The following is an 18207-nucleotide window of genomic DNA, read 5'->3' on the forward strand; positions in this document are numbered from 1 at the left end:
GATGAGGCCATTCAAAGTATAAAGAAAACAACCCTCACTCACTTCTAATCAGGCAATTAGGGATCAGAAATAGTGATCTTAAACTACTCATTCTCATCCTTAGGTTTAGAGTACTTTGGCATCCTGGTAATAAGTATGAACGGTAAAGAAAAACAAATTTCCATATTGGGAGTATTTGAAAATGTACATATTATTCTGCATCTTCCATTACAATCAGGGTAATTCATTCATCATCAGAATGAATGGAGAAGAAGCTTACATTCTTATTTTAAATTATTTATTTTTAACATTAATTTTTAAAAAATTTGAGTTCCAAATTCTTTCTCCCTCTAGCCTCTCCCCCACCCATTGAGAGAGCAAATAATATATCAATAATACATGTGAAGTCATACAAAATATTTCCATATTAGCCATGTTGCAAAAAAAAGCAAGAAAAACAAAGTGAAAAAGTTTGCTTCAATTGGCATTCAGAATTCATAAGTTCTCTCTCTAGAGGTAGATAGCCTTTTTCATCTTTTGGAATCGTCTTGGATCTTTGTATTGCTGAGAAGAGCAAAGTCATTCACAGTTGATTATTGTACAATATTGCTGTTACTATGTACAATGTTTTTCTGGTTCTGCTTACCTCACTTTGTAACAGTTTGTATAAGTCTTTCCAGATTTTTCTGAAAGCATTGTCCTCAATATCTCTCACTGCAAAATAGTATTCCATCATAGTCACATACTACAACTTGTGTAGTCATTCCCCAATTGATGGGCATCCCTGCAATTTCCAAAGCTTTGCCACCACAAAAAGAGCTGCTATACAATTTTAAATATATATATACATATATATACATACACACACACACACACACACACACACACACACACACACACACACACACACATATATATGGGTCCTTTTTTTCTTTAATCTCTTTGGGATATAGACCTAGTACTGTTGGCTCAAAAAATAACTTTGACTCTTTAGGTATAGTTCCAAATTGCTCTCTAAAATGGTTGGATCTGTTCACAACTCCACCAACAGTGCATTAGAATCCCAATTTTCCCATATTCCCACTAACATTTGTCATTTTCTTTTTCTTTCATATTAGCCAGTATTTTAGGGTATGAGAAAATAGCTCAGAGCTATTTTAATTGGTATTTCTCTAACAAATAGTGACAGAGTATTATTTCATGTGACCATTGATAGCTTTGATTTCTTCTTATGAAAACTGCCTGTTCATATCCTTTGTCCATTTATCAACTGGGAAATGGTCTTTATTTCTATACATCTGGCTCAATTCTCTGTATATTTGAGAAATGAGGCATTTAACAGAAAATATTTCTGTAAAACTGTTTTTCCACTTTCTTGCTTTCCTTCTAAAGGAGTTTACATTCTAAAGGGGAAGACAAAAAGGATATATACATATATATATATGCATATAAATGCATATAAATATAAAGAAAATAAATAAAAGTAATTTAGTACAAGGTACTTTGGTAATAGGCCTATTAGGAGTTTATATGCGTGTGTGTGTGTGTGTGTGTGTGTGTGTGTGTGTGAGAACCAGCAAAGTCTTCACGTAGAAGGCAATGCTTGAGCTATATCTTAAGGGAAGAGAATTCTATGAAGCAGATGTGAGTAGGGAGCAGTGATGGGGCATGGTCAGTACAAAGGCAAGAGAGATAAAGTGTTTTGGTTGTGGAAAAGATAAAAGTCCAATTTGGCACAATTGGCAAGTACATGAAGGGGAGTGATGTATGATCAGGCTGTAAAGATAGGGCTGAGGCCAGGTTGGGATCAGTTTTAAAAGACAAAGATTAGAGTTTATTTTATTCTGGAGGCAATAGGTAGCTACTGGAGTGGTCAAGTATGGGAGTAACATGGTGTATGTAAGGAGGATTTGGTTATTCTTTTAGAGTTTAGTCTCTCAGGATCCATGACCATGGGAATGTTGAGTTTCCAGATGTTTGATAGTAACTCCCAGAATAGTTCCAAGGATTCTAGATAGTAATTTCCAGAATCATGACAGAAAGTCCTACTGAGGCTGTGCCATGAGATATGGGAGTGACATAATGTAATATCTACTATGCTTGTGCAGAATGATGACATTGCTAAAGTTAACCTGTGAGGCCATTATTGGCAAGATGCCTCCTTTGTCTGTTGCCCTATAAAAGCAAGTAGGCACTGGTCAGGGAAGGGTGAACTCCTAGGGGAATCTGTGTGTGCCTCAACCAGCCTCCACTGAAGCTTGGGGAGTGCACAAATGTGCCTCTTTCAATTGACCCCATAGAGACATAGGGGCAGTTGCCCCCTCCTTCTCGCTGGCTCCTGCAAGAAGGGTCATTAGGGAATGCTCTAGGAGCTGGTTTTCCCACAACCCTTTGAGAAGACTAGACTAGAATAAAGCTGATTATTAACCCCTCCGAAGCTGTCTGCCTGTCTGACCAGATCAAGAGTGAACTTGTTAGTCTGGAGACTGAAAACTCCAGTGCCTCCTATGTGTCACATGTGAAACACATGGTCAGATATGTACTTAAGGAAAATAATTTTGGAAGCAGTGTGTAGGACAGACTGAGGCAGTGAAAGACTTGAAGCAGGGAGACCAATTATGAGGCTGCTGCAATAATTTAGGCAAGAGCTGATGAGGACTTAAACTAAAGTGGTAGCTGTGTGAGTAGAGAGGGAAACATTATGGAGGTAGAAATAATAAATTCTAGCTAATGATTTGCTCATCTGTATTTACATTAATTGATGTGGGGGTTGTGAAATATCCCTAGCTTATAGACATTTCCTTTTCAAACACAAAACCAGAAACTATGCTAATGTAATGACAAGAGGGGCCATGAAATAAGGTAGGTGGGGTAACAGAGTGTGAAGGGTTGAGAATAATGACAATTTATTAATTGGGGAGACTAGAAAAAATGGTGGCAATTCTGACATGAATATAGAAGTTTAGAGAAGAGGTGGACTTAAGGGGAACATACGTTATCTATCATATAGATAGTGAGTTCTATTTTGGACTTGTTGAATTTGAGATGTTTCCAAGACATTCACTTTGAAATGCCCAATAGGCATTTGAAGTGAGATAGAAACTCAGACAAGAGACTGAGACTGGACATACAGATCTCTGAGTCATCTACATTTAGTTGTTAATTACACCCTTTGGAGCTAGTAAAGTCACTCAGAGTATAGATAAAGGAGAGAAGAGGGCCCAGGACAGATCCTCTAGACGAGAGTTTTCCCAAATTTATTTGGCCTACGGCCCCCTTTTAAAAAAACTACGGAGAACTACTTTCTTTAACCTTTAAATTTTTTTCAAATTTCATTATTTCAAAAAAACAAAATATATTTTTTTAAAAAATGATGCATCTCAAATTTAATGATTTATTGTAAATTTATGGTTTCTTCCTGCATTGAAATTTTGATGACACAATATTACCACGTAACCATATAGTACTGTATTGTAAACAAGTCATTACATGCACATTTTCCTGCTGATGTACACAGGTGCTGGCCTGCCAACACTTGCTTGTTAAGACCTGTTGGTGGATTTGACCACCGATCAGTTATAACTTGCATTTTGTGTGTTCATTTGGAAAATAATGTAATCACTACAACTTTAACTGTTACACAACAGACAAAACATGTACACACAGTCTTTCAAAGTGTTCTCTTTTCTTCTTTCTTTATGCTTCCACTGCCTCCTTCTTTTTATTCAAGACTCCCCAATTGCACTCAAGGCTACTACCACCCCCTAGATTGTTCCAGAGCTCCCCATGGAGTGGTACTGGCCACTCTGTGGCCCTCTGCTCTACACCAGGCCTACACAACCTGTGGCCCGTGGGCCACTTACAGCCTGTGGGTACAGGATGTTTTCCTCTACATTTTTCACTGGACTGCCCGAAATCCTTTGGCATGTTGCAAGTGCAAGCCATAGGTTGTACAGGTTTGCTCCAGACCCTCAGTTAGGGAATGTGATGTGGCTTAGTCTCTAGTAAAGGAGCTGTCAGACATGACGGAGAAACAGAGAATAATGTCATGAAAATCAAGAGAGGAAAGAGTATGAGGAGAAGAACATAGATCGCAGTATCAAAAGTAGCAGAGAAGTTGAGAAATATGAGGAAATAAAAAATGCAATTAGATTTGGTAATTAAGAGTTATTAAGTAATCTATGATCAAACCCAGAGAGGGGAGAAAACCCAGGGGAAGAGGGTGGTCAGCAGTGTCAAATAATGTATAGTTATCAAAGGAGATTAGTTGAAAAGGATGATGGCTGAGAAAAGATCATTAGATTTGACAATTAATAGATCGTTTGCAACCCTGTGATCATATTCATTAGACAGTGAAGATAAGATCATGTCAAGTTAAAGTGATAGCCAGGATTAGAAGTCAGGTCACTGTCACATCATTACAAAGAACTGAATTTATAAGAATACATAAGTGAAAAGGATAAAGAATCTCATACAGTTGAAAAGGCTTTGGCATGATACAGCTGTGTTCTAGGGATTTGGATCAGTCCAACAGAAACTACTTCAAGTATTAAAGGGGAAGACGTCAAGGCAACAGCTTAGCTAGGAGTACTGGGAATATTGACAGAAATGTTTACTGGTGTAGTAGATAAAACCCTGGAGGTAGAGTCATGAAGACTTGGGTTCACAAGTAAAGTACTTTGTAAATTTAAAAAACATTATACACATTTTAGCTGTTATTGATTTTTTCTCTGTAAATATTTGTGTGTAGCAAACCCCTCCAAGGCTACTTCTCTAATTCCCACTCCGTTGATGGGCTGGGTCTCTGAAAGATAACTACTCCTACTCAGAATGCTATCATGTAACCCTGAGAGACTAGGGTATGTAAGAGTTGGACTCAAATGTGGGGGGGTTGTCTGCCTGTAACAATTACAGGGGAATGGTTTCGCTTGGCACTATAAGTCTTTTTCTCTCTTCATAAGGGTCCTCCTGAAGGGTCCTCCAGGAATAGCTCTCTGCTGGACACTGCCTCCCTCAGAATCCCAAAGTTCCTTTTCTTGATATGTGGTAAATTTATCTTGTCCTTAGAATGTCTCTCAGTTTCCAATAGTTCTACTGCTGTGTGTCACTACTGCTCATGGACACTGCTATGAACTTCATGGTAAGTCTAAATCTTCTGACCTTTTAGAGGTCATAAGATCATCCCTGGTTAGGAGGGGAAGGAAGAAGGAGAAGAGAGAACTCAATCCTTTGCCCTCCCTCCACAGGGAAGTTCCCTCAACTACCCTGGAATCTTTTTGCTAGAATTCTCTATTCTGAACTGCATTGTAGAAACGTCTGATTATTTTAATCAATCTCAAGACATTTTCTGTGTGGATATCATTCCAGTTCATCCAACGATCAAAGTATTCAACTCCTCCCAAACTGACTGAGGACATGCTCACATTTAGTTTACACTTTCTATTAATTCAGCAGAGTTTTCTAGGCCTTCTGTAATTACATTAATTGGGGTGGGGGTTGTGAAATACCCCCTTACATGTATAAGCAGCTTATAGATATTTCCTTTCCAAAAACAAAATCAGAAATTATACCAAATATACCAATAACAAATAGGTCTATGAAATAATAAATCAAATTGAACAGCTGAGTATCACCACTCAAATGTAAAGTAAATTTTAGGTGTAACTTAGATTTTAATAATGCTTAACCCCATCCATAATATAATACTTTTATACCTTTCTCTGAGCAGTCAAGAGGGTCCTGCAAGAGCAAATTCTAACTCCTCTCATAGAAACTCCTCAAGAAGTAGGATAAGTTATTGTATTATTTTCAAAAGCATAGAAACTAAAGTACAAAGCAAGAACTGTATGTTGAGTCAGTATCTCACAACATGTCCATAACAGAGCTTGGAATACAACACATGCTTTGTGGGTTCCAGATGTTTAATCCAGTACTTGGATGTTGTCTCCTGATGATCAAAACATTCTTACTCAGATATAGAGGAGGAGCCAAAAGCACCCAATGATGTCCAAATTCAATAGTCACATGTTTATTAACCAAAAAATTAGCAAGAAAGCTAGCAACACACATTGCTGCTTAAATATTTCTTCTTTAAGGAAGATTTGTGGGTCATGCCATTTTTTGGTCAAAGTAATAAAGAATGTCTTGTTTTTTTATGAGCTCTCGAGCCAAGGTCCCTGTGATGTCTGGAGAGTCCTTTAGTCCACATTGGAGAAGAAACTCAATGCAGGCCAGATGCTGACCTGCACAAGCCAGGTGCAAGGCTGAGGGAAGATAAGATCAAAATGAATTTAGTACTCCATATTTAAAGCAGTCTTGAACTTGTGAATAGATTAACTCCATTTAAAGCAATTATCTACAAGGTATTTTTAAGCTATTCCAGTTGCTTACAATGTATACTTTCCAAAGTTCATTATTACACTATCCCCAATGCATCACTAAGATGTGCTTTAAATCAGACCTGTACAACTTGGCAGTAGGTAGGGGCCAAAATTCAAATAGGCTAAACTTCTTCATCAGGCCACAAATAGGTTAGATTAGAGACAGACTGATAATGATTGGTTGCCGCAGATCATGTGATAAACAGGAGGGAGTGTGCTGTGGCAACCCCACATTTTTCCCAGGCCACCCGAAATCCTTTGGTGGGCAAGAGGCCTATGGGCCATATGTTATGCAGGCCTGTTTTAAATGGAAAAAAAGGCTTTTCAAAGTCAAATGAATTCTATATATGAAAAAATATCAGCTCCCCATATAAGTTTGCTGAAATGAAACAAAATAAATTCTGAGCTGTTCCATTCCAGTGAATTAGCTCTGAAATGACTTCCAGGGGCCCACTTTTAAAGATTTAGAGTGAAATATACAAATTCTAGACACATTGTAGATACCTTCTCAAATATATGCTTAACCTCTCAGTTCTTCAACTTCCTCATTTCCCACGACCTACTTCACGCCACCAAAACCACACCTGAAAATAATCATACCCTTGATTTTGTCATTACATAAACGTACCACTTTCACATCACGAACTCTGAAATTCCTTCAGCTGATCACAATCTCATGTCATTCCACCTTACTCTCTGACTTGCAACCCCAAAGCCTATTTTCTATCCTCTATCCTCACAGTGACCTCTAATTCCTCAACCCCTCAGTTTTTTCCCAGGCCATTGCTGCTGCACTGGCTACATTCTTCTTCCTTCTAGATACTAACCCCTTGTTGAACTAGTTCAACTCTACATTGTCTTCTTCTCCTGGGACCTTTGCCCTCAGCCTATTGAAGCTCTTGCCCTGTCAAGCCTCCAATCGTTCACTGCCTTACCTCCAATCATCCTGCTGAATGAGCATGGAGAAAAATCACAAAACTGAGCTGCTAACTGTGCCACTACAAATTTATGTAGCATAATCTCAATTGGGCCTTTACTGTGGCAGAGCAATTATTTTATACCTCCCTACCCAATGCACCATCTCACTTTACACAGCAGCTCTTACAGCCCTTTTCATCTCTTTTCAAACTTCCCATGGCTCCCTCTCTTCCCACCTTCTCATCTGGCCTTACAGATGAGAAAAACTGAAGTCCTCCTAAGAGCTCCCTTTTCTCCCCTCTTCTGCATCACAGATCATTTGAGTGCCTTCCATCACTTTCTCTCCTTTAACCTCTGTCCACGAGAAGAGATGGCTCTTTCTGACAAGGGAAAACAACTGGCTGAACAACTGATACTATTCCATTCCATCTTCTTCAGCACACTGCTCCCTCCATCATTCCCCTCATCTTCAGTCTTTGTCTTCTGACTCCTTCTCTACTGCCGACAAATATGCCTAAGACTCCCCCAGCCTCCGTAAATTCACTTGATCCATCCATCCCTGCTAGCTACTGTTCTGTCTCTTCTCCCTTTTGTAGTTAAACTCCTTGAAAAAGCTATCTTCAGTTGATGCCTTCACTTCCTCTCCTCTCACTCTTTTCTTAATTCTTTGTAGTATGGCTTCAAACTTCATCCTTCCATCAAAACTGCTCTCTCTTACTCACCGTATCTAATAGTCTTTTATCAATCTTCAGTCTTCTTAACCTCTCTAGTCTTTGACATTGTTCATGACCCATCTGATAATCTCTTTTCTCTAGATTTTCATGATGCTGCTTTCTCTGGTTCTCCTTCAACCTATCTGACCATTCCTCCAGAGTCTCCTCTACTAGATCTTCATCCAGGTCATTCCCGTTAACCATAAATGTCCTCTGAGGCTCTATCTGGGGTCCTCTTTTCCTCTCCCTCTCTAATATTTCACTTGATGTTATCATCAATTCCCAAGGATTCAACTATCATTTCTATGCAGATGATGACTGGATTTATTTGAACAGCCCAAAGCTCTCTCCAGAAATGCATTCTCACATCTCCGATTGTCTATTAGATATTTTGAACTGGATGTCCTGTAGATATCTTCAACTTAACATGTCCAAAACTGTACACATTATCTTTCTCCCCAAGATAGAATACATATAAATATAAATGTACATATTATCTGCACACATATATAACATACACGTATGTACATAAGACACACATATAGTCTACCCTGGTTATATCTATAATAGAGGAGAGATTTACATAAACACACACATATGCATATGTATATATATATGTAAATTACATATATATACATATACATTACAGATATACATGTACATACACACCTACTTAAGGTAGAAATGACAGGACTTTTGGGTGTAGGGGTGAAAGAATGAGAAACTGAAGATGATACCTAGGTTGCAAGCCTGAGTGTGGTGGTATCGTAGACAGCAATATGGACATTAAGAATAGGGGAGGGTTCCAGACTTCACAGAACAAATCCCCTTAATAAAAGGATTTTTTTCTGAAAAACCTGAATTCAGTCAAAAGGCCACACCCACAGATCTAGAAGACCACATGTGGCCTTGAGGCATAGGTTTCCCACCCTTGGTTTAGGGAGAAATATAATTCAGTTTTGGACATATTGAGTTGAAGATGTCTATAGGATATCCAATTCAAGCTATCTAAAAGACAGTTTGGAGATGTGAGAATGTAGAATGGAGAGAAGTTAGGGTCGTTCAGATAAAACTGAGAATCATCTGCATAGAAATGATCTTTGAATCCATGGAGATTCACACACACACATACAACCCGTTTTCTCTTCTGATACTACCACCACCCTTCTGTAGCCCCTCATCACCTCATGCCTGGATTATTGCAATAACCTGATGTTAATGGTAGGGTCTACCCAGCTCTAGTCCCTCCTGACTCAATCCATCCTACTCCAATCCATCATCCACTCAGCTATCACACTGATCTTCCTAAAGAACAAGTCTGACCATGTCACTCCCACGTTTAAAGAACTCCAGTGGCTCCCTAGTAGGATCAAATATAATATCTTCTCTTTTAATGCCCTTCATAATTTGACCCTTACCTACCTTCTCCCTTACTCCCCTCCACTTTTCAGTCTGGTGACACTGGCCTCCTTGCTGTTTCTCTCACAGGACAGATACTCCACCTCCAACTCTAGGCACCTTCTCCGACTGTCTCTCACACCTAGAACTCTTTCCCACTTCATCTCTGCTTCCTTGCTTTCCTGACTTTCTTCTAGTCTCAATTAAAGTCCCACCTTCTACAAGAAGTTTTTCCCAGTCCTCCTTAGGTGGCACAGCCTAAAGTCAGGAAGATCTGAGTCTTTCCTCAGACACTTCTCACCTGTGTATCCCTTGGTAAGTCACTTAACCTGTCTTGGTCTGCCTCCCAGGGTTGTTGTGAAGATAAAATGACATAATATTTGTAAAGTTCTTTGCAAAAGCTAGAGTTCTTTATCAACACTTGTCATTCTTATTTTTTGTTCTCTCTGAGATTATTTACAATTTATCCTCTATATATACTATTTATACATAGCTTTGCAAGTTGTCTTCTCCCTTAGACTGAGCTCCTTGGGAGCAAGGACTGTTTTTTGCCTTCTTTGTATCCCCAAGGCCTGGTATAAGAAGATGCTTAGTAAATGTTTTTTTGACTAACTGAAGGATTAACCTATTAATCTAAAGACAAGGTACACATACATGGATTGGCTGGTGTGATTAAGAATTGGCTGGAGTCCAAAGAAGTCACTATTTAGTTTTGTAAATGGAATAAATGATCTCATTTTTCAGAAGACTAATCCAGGAAGGCACAAGAGGAAGAGGTCCAGGCAGACCTAGTTTCACTTCCTATCTTTCACATCTGCTGGCTGAGCAATCTTTTGAAGCTCTAGACCAGAGGTTCTGAAGCTTATTTGGCAAAAAAAAAAAAAAAAAATTACCACACTCCTCCACCCCAAAATCTACTTTCTTTACTAATCCTTTAACTTTCTTTTTGAAATTTGCAACATTTCAAAAATATAATTTTTTTAAATGACATCTCAAATGTAACAATTTATTGTAAATTTGTGTTTTTTCCTGTATTGAAATTCTAATGGTGCGATACTGTTTCATGTAACCATATAAGTACGTATTGTAAACAAGTCATTACATGTACATATTTCTGTTGATGTATGCTGGACTTCCTGACAATGTACAACATACTTGCCTGCCAACACTTGTTTATTAAGACCTGTCAGTGGACTTGACCACTAATCAGTTATAACTTGCATTATGTGTATTTATTTGGAAAATAATGTAATCACTAGGACTTTAACTGTGTTGCACACTAGATAAGACATGTACAGATGGGTTTTCAAAATGTTTTTATCTTCTCTTCTTTCCTTATGCTTCTACTGCCACCTTCTTTTTATTCAACATCCCCCCCGCCAATTGCCCTAGAGGATATTACCAACCCCATAACCATCCCTGGGCACTATCATCCACTTTGGGAATCTCTGAGAAACCAATGGTGTCAAACTCAAAGAGGAAGGGATGCCTGCCTGCTGTATATTGATTTAGAACACCACAAATTAACATTATCTACGCTGTATTGCATTTTTATTTTGTTAAAGGTTTCCCAATTACATTTTAGTCTAATTCTGCCACAGCTGAGAGTTTTGAGGCTGCCTGCATGCAGGCAAGTTTGACACCTCTGCTCTTGCTTACTAAGACAATAAACTGCAGAGAAGATGCAGATCTTCTTTGGTAGAGGGTGTTTCCTTGCTCAGATGTTCCTTTAGCCAATGAAATTACAGATGCAGGCCTTATACCTAATTAATAAAATGTAATTTTCCTAAAATATTACCTGCTATTTTATCATTGTGCCCCAGTTTTCTCAAAGTGTATGTCAGTTAAGGTAGGAACTGATAAGTTCTATCAGGTCCTCTCAAGTTATAAACGCTTTGGGTTTGAGCCTGATGATAGCCACAGTATTTTAGTCTAGCTAAATCTCAAAAGGTTATCACTCCTCCCAGACACTGGGTGATGAATTTCTTTGACCACAGCAACTCATGAAACTATCTACTGAGGCTCAGAGTGTTGCAATTTGCACCATCAGAGGAACATTCAAACCAATGAAATTAGAGATGAGCAAATATTTCCTATGAAACTCAAATAAGATTCAAATTCAATTTACAAGTAATTTACAAGGTTTGTTTATATTGAGCATCAGTGACATAAATTCTTACCTGATCGATTTCTTCCATCTTTAGACTCAAGGTCAGCTCCCAAAGACAAGAGAGTCTTCACTGTATTTGTATGTCCCTCCTGATTTATTAAACACATTAATTATATTAATATGGAGTGGAAATCAGGTCTTAAAAATATATGCTAATATGGCAAATATTTCTTTTTTGGACATCTTTTTACTAATACCATTTATTTTTATGTCAGTTTCATTTGTGAATATGTCTCTCCCTTTTCCCCCTCACTTATAAAAAAAGACTAAAGAAGAAAGAGGAGGAAAATAGGAAGGAACCCTTGACCACTATAAATATAAGCTTCCCAGAACCTAAGATAGCTATTCACTTCTGTACTCTTGTGTGAATCTCACAAAACAGGGGCCAATTTAACAACTGTACAACAGTATGGACATTGTACAAACCTAGCTTTAAGTACCTCCTCTCCTGCAATCCAAGTGTTAGTGGAATTCCCAGAATTTATCTGTAGCACATAGGTCAGTTAAATTGCTCTACCTTCCATGTTTGTAACTATCTTTAATACAGTGTTCAAGGAAATATGGGGCAGTGAGGAATTAAAAGAGACTGTGAAAATTTAACACATAGCATCAAAAAGTCTAACACAAACTGGTTGTATATAGTAGGCTTCACACTACATCCCTGGTCTACAAGTTTAGGAGATGACTTAAGTAACTCATAAATTTTTTATCTGTGGCTGATTAGTTCAGTTATTTAATGTGTTATGATACTGAGGCTAAGGTCATGAGTTCAGTTCAGTTCCCTGGCAGGTCCATTACATTGGTTTCATTCTGTGACTACAGACCATACTCCTAATCCGAGGGTTATGACACTGACTGGACATGAGAATGTGTATCGATCAGTGGAAATTCATCACCATAACTTGAAAAATAATTCAAAGTATGGGCATTACGACTGGTGGATCAGTAGTTTCATTTCTGTAACTAGTAAATAGAACACAGCCCTTAAAGTCTGAAGGGAGGCTCATAAGATTATAGATTTTGAGTTGGACAGTTTCTTAGCAGTCTAGTTCAACTCTGTCATTTTACAGATGAGGAAACGGAGGTCAAGAGTCACAGTGTGTCCAAAGTCACACAGAGGCAGGACTGGAATTTGAATGTAGGTCCTCAAACTCTAAATCCAGCACTTTTCCCACTACACTATACTGCTCCTAGAGGTAAGGAAATTAAAATACTTATTGATTGGTGGAAATTAATTTGTCTAAATAGTTTATATATCATAATATATAAATTCATATTCTTTTAATATCCCAGCCCCTAATCTTCTGCATAATACATAAGAAGTCTATTGGGTACAATTCATATGAGTCTTTACAGATTCAAATCACATTATTTTTAAAAATGTAGAAACCAGGTATCTCATGAATGTAATGGCTTTATTAAAAGAATATAAATTTATATATTATATGTAAACTATTTAAACAAATTAATTTTCACTAATCAATAAGCACTTTAATTTCCTTACCTCTAGGAGCAGTATAGTGTAGTAGAAAAAGTGCTAGATTTAGAGTTTGAGGACCTTTATTCAAACTCCAGTCCTGCCTCTGTGTGACTTTGGACACACTGTGACTCTTGACCTCAGTTTCCTCTGCTTCCAGACCCCTGTATTTTTTCCCCCCAAATTTATTGATTTATTTGCTTTTAGTTTTCAACAATCACTTTTCTAAGTTTGAAATTTTCTCCCTGTCCCCAAGATGGCATGTAATCTTATATGAGTTCTACACATGCATTCCTATTAAACACATTTTCACATTAGTCATGTGAATTAAAATGAATGGGAGAAACCATGAGAAAAACAAAACATAACAAAGGAGACAATAGTCTGCTTGATTCTGCATTATGACTTTATAATTCTTTCTTTGGATGTACATGGCATTTTGCATCATAAGTCCTTTGGAAATGTTATAGGCTCTTGTATTGCTGTGAAGAGCTAAGTCTATCAAAAGTCTTATGTATAATAGGACAATAATAAATTCTCCTGGCTCTGCTCACTTCACTCAGCATCAGTTCATATAAATTTTTCTAGGTTTTTCTGAAGTTTGCCTGTTCGTCATTTCTTATAGCACAACAGTATTCCATTACATTCATATACCACAACTTGTTCAGCCATTCCCCAGTTGATGGGCATCCCCTCAATTTCCAGTTTTTGGCCACCACAGTAAAAGCATCTATAAATATTTTTGTACATGTTTGTCCTTTTCCCATTTTTCTGATCTCTTTGGGATACAGGCCTAGAAGCAGTATTGCTGGGTCAAAGGGTATACACATTTGTGCATAACCTTTGGGCATATTTTCAAATTGCTCTCCATAATGGTTGGATCAGCTCACAGCTCCACCAACAATGAATCAGTGTTACAACTCTCCTTCTATTTTATGACCTATTCAATTTCAGGAGAATAACTATTCAGAACTCACCTGCTTTAGGAGTTGTGCCACAGGTGATTTTGCCAAACCAGCCCACACAAATGAGGTGCTAAAAGTTATCCAGTGAGGCAGCTGGCTAACAAGTCAGAACAGGAGTAGGAATACTATTACAAAATAAAACCAACCTTAGCTGCATAGTGGAGGGCTGTGTACTGTGTTAAAGTTGCTCTCTCATCAACTCCTACACCAAGATCAGAGACAAGGAATTGAACAGCTTCATCTTGACCAGTGACTGCTGCCTTGTGTAAAGCTTGGGCACCTAGGATATCCTTGGCTGTGAAACAGGCCTATTAGGTGGAAAAAAGATAAGAGAGAATAATAAGTTCAAAAGAAAATTAGAACAAAGGAAAGTAGGGGTTTGTTAATAACAGTACTATAATAGCTGGAATTCACACAGTGCTTTAAAGTTTGCAAAGTGCTTTACATAATATTATTTTATTCTCATACTAACCCTGTGAGGTAGGTGTTATTATTATTATCAATTCCATTTTACAGATGAGGAAAGTTAAATGCTTTGCTAGGGTCATACAACCAGAAACTTTCTATGGCAGATTAGATTGATCCTACATCTTCTTGGCTCCAAGTTAACTAACTCACAATTGGAATTAATTTTACAGATGGCAAGACAGATTTTACAGATTGTGGGTTGAAAAATTCTTCACTTCTTTTATATCTTTTTGGTCACTACCCTTTGGATAAACTGAAGTAGGTCTTATTAGCCCTATTTTAATTAATCAATAAATATTTATTAAGAGCCTACTAGGTGCCAGGCACTGCATTGGGCTTTGGGGATACAAATAAAAAGAATGATAATTCTTACTTGTGATGAATAAATGTAATTTTTAATGGGGTGGGGTGAGGGGGAAAGATAAGTAAATATGTATACATATACATGTATGCATATACACACATATACATATACTCATGTATATACACACATACCTAAATACATACACACACATATATATATGTGTGTGTATGTGTGTGTGTATGTGTGTGTGTGTGTATATATATATATATATATATATACAGGTGTGTGTGTGTGTGTGTGTGTGTGTGTGTGTGTGTGTGTGTGTGTATCCTGAGAGAGATTAAGTGCTTTCTTCAGGACTGTGCAGTTAATAATTGTTTGAGGCAAAATTTTTTTTTTTTTAGATTTTGTAATGTTTAACAATCACTGCCATACAATTGCGATTTTATCCCTCCCCACCTACTCCCCACAACTGCATACAATTCTGTATAGATTCTACATATACTTTCCTATTGAGTATATTTTCACTATAGTCATGCTATGTAGTCAGACTAAGATAAATGAAAGAAATCGTATAACAAATCAGAACATGATACACAAACACATACACATACACAAACATGATCTGCTACAATATGTGAGTGACTTCCATATTTCTCTCTCTGAGTGTGGCAGGCATTTTGCCTTGAGATCCTCCATTGGGATTTTTTTTTTTTTTTTGGTAAGAAGTTCTTGTGTTATTACACAAATCTAAGTCTACCAGAAAAAACTCTCACACACTGTGGTTGTTGCTGTGCATAAAGTTCTCCTGGTTCTGCTCCTTTCACTCAGCATCAGGTCATATAAGTCCTTCCAGGCCTCTCTGAAGTCTTCTTGTTCATCATTTCTTATGGCACAATAGTACTCCATTACATTCATATACCATAATTTATTCAGCCATTCCCCAATTGATGGACATCCCCTTGACTTCCAGTTTTTGGCAACTACATAGAGTGCTGCTATAAATATTTTTGTACATGTGGGACCCTTTCCCATTTTTATGATCTCTTGGGGATACAGTCCTAGTAGCGATATTGCTGGGTCAAAGGGTATGCACATTTTTGTAGCCCTTTGGGCATAGTTCCAAATTGCTCTCCAGAATGGTTGGATGCGCTCGCAGCTCCACCAACAATGAATTAGTGTTCCAACTCTCCCACATCCTCTCCAGCATTTATCATTTTCTTGTTCTGTCATGTTTGCCAATCTTATAGGTGTGATGTGGTACCTCAGAGTTGTTTTGATTTGCATCTCTCTAACCAATAGTGATTTAGAGCATTTTTTCATATGATTATAGATAGCTTTAATTTCTTCCTCTGAAAATTGCCTGTTCATATCCTTTGACCATTTATCAATTGGGGAATGACTTGTATGATTATACATTTGGATCAGTTCTCTATAAATTCTAGAAATCAGGCCTTTATCCCCGAGCTTAGCTGTAAAAATTCTTTCCCAATTTACTACATCCCTCCGGATTTTGGTTGCATTGGGTTTGGTTGTGCAAAAACTTCTCAGTTTAATGTAATCAAAGTTATCCATTTTGCATTTCATAATGCATTCTATCTCTCCTTTAGTAAAGAATTCTTCCCTTCTCCATAGATCTGATAAATACACTATTCCTTGCTTCTCCAGTTTATTCATGGTATCAATCTTTATACCTAAATCACGTACCCATTTGGACTTTATTCTTGTGTACGGTGTCAGGTATGGGTCTATGCCTAATTTCCGCCACACTGTTATCCAGTTTTCCCAGCAATTTTTGTCAAACAATGAGTTCTTATCCCAGAAGCTGGGGTCCTTGGGTTTATCAAACAGAAGGTTGCTATATTCCTTGCCTATTGCATCTTGAGTGCCAAGTCTATTCCACTTGTCTACCTCTCTGTTTCTTAGCCAATACCAAGTGGTTTTGATAATTGCTGCTTTATAGTACAGTTTGAGGTCTGGTAGTGCTAGGCCACCTTCCCAAGCATTTCTTTTCATTAGTCCCTTTGATATTCTGGACCTTTTGTTTTTCCAAATGAATTTTGATATTATTTTGTCCAGCTCTAGAAAGTAATTGTCTGATAGTTTAATTGGTATGGCACTAAATAAGTATATTAATTTGGGTAGAATTGTCATTTTTATTATATTAGCACGGCCTACCCGTGAGCAACTAATGTTTTTCCACTTACTTAAATCTGACTTTATTTGTGCAAAAAGTGTCTTGTAATTGTGTTCATATAATCCCTGGGTTTGTTTTGGCAGGTAGACTCCTAAGTATTTTATACTGTCTACCCTAACTTTAAATGGGATTTCTCTTTCTATCTCTTGCTGTTGGACTTTGTTGCTAATATATAGGAATGCAGAAGATTTGTGTGGGTTTATTTTGTACCCTGCAACTTTGCCAAAGTTGTTTATTAATTCTAGTAATTTTTTACTTGAATCTCTGGGATTCTCTAGGTAAATCATCATATCATCTGCAAAGAGTGATAACTTAGTTTCTTCTTTGGCTATTTTAATTCCTTGGATATCTTTATCTTGTCTAATTGCTACAGCTAACATTTCTAGTACCATACTAAATAATAGTGGTGATAATGGACAACCTTGTTTCACCCCTGATCTTATTGGGAATGCATCTAGCTTATCCCCATTGCATATAATGCTTGCTGAAGGTTTTAGATAGATACTGCTTATTATTTTATGGAAAGTTCCCTTTATTCCTACATTCTCCAATGTTTTTAGTAGGAATGGATGTTGTATTTTGTCAAAAGCTTTTTCTGCATCTATTGAGATAATCATGTGGTTTTTGTTAGCTTTGTTGTTGATGTGATCGATAATGCTAATAGTTTTCCTAATATTGAACCAGCCCTATAGTCCTGGTATGAATCCTACCTGATCATAATGTATTAATCTCGTGATAAGATGCTGTATTCGTTTTGCTAGAATCTTATTTAAAATTTTTGCATCTATATTCATTAGGGAAATTGGTCTATAATTTTCTTTCTCTGTTTTGTCTCTTCCTGATTTGGGTATCAAAACCATATTTGTATCATAGAAAGAATTTGGGAGGACTCCTTCTTCCCCAATTTTCAAGAATAGTGTATGTAGTATTGGAATTAACTGTTCTTTAAATGTTTGATAGAATTCACTTGTGAATCCATCTGGCCCTGGAGATTTTTTCCTAGGGAGTTCATTGATGGCTTGTTCAATTTCTTTTTCTGAGATGGGGTTGTTTAAGTATTCAACTTCCTCTTCTGTTAATCTGGGCAATTTGTATTTTTTAAAATATTCATCCATCTCATTTAGATTATTGAATTTGTGGGCATAAAGTTGGGCAAAGTAGTTTCTAATTATTGTTTTAATTTCCTCCTCATTGGAGGTGAGTTCACCCCTTTCATTTTTAATATTAGTAATTTGGTT

The 18207-nt window shown here is 37.3% G+C and overlaps 1 protein-coding gene across 1 annotated transcript in view; it reads right to left on the minus strand.

Moving 5' to 3' along the window:
- Positions 1-3353: 3353 nt before the first annotated feature.
- The window catches only part of ANKRD16 (ankyrin repeat domain 16), a 49662-nt gene continuing 34808 nt past the window's right edge, over positions 3354-18207 (minus strand). Inside the window, exons 5-7 of the mRNA XM_072654229.1 lie at positions 14147-14308; positions 11569-11647; positions 3354-6242 (exon numbers count right to left, since the gene is read on the minus strand). Coding sequence (XP_072510330.1) covers positions 6088-6242; positions 11569-11647; positions 14147-14308 — 396 coding nt within the window. The 3' untranslated portion in view covers positions 3354-6087. The remainder of the gene's footprint in view (positions 6243-11568; positions 11648-14146; positions 14309-18207) is intronic.

This window comes from Notamacropus eugenii, chromosome 3 (assembly GCF_028372415.1).
Source record: "Notamacropus eugenii isolate mMacEug1 chromosome 3, mMacEug1.pri_v2, whole genome shotgun sequence".
Lineage (NCBI taxonomy): Eukaryota > Metazoa > Chordata > Mammalia > Diprotodontia > Macropodidae > Notamacropus > Notamacropus eugenii.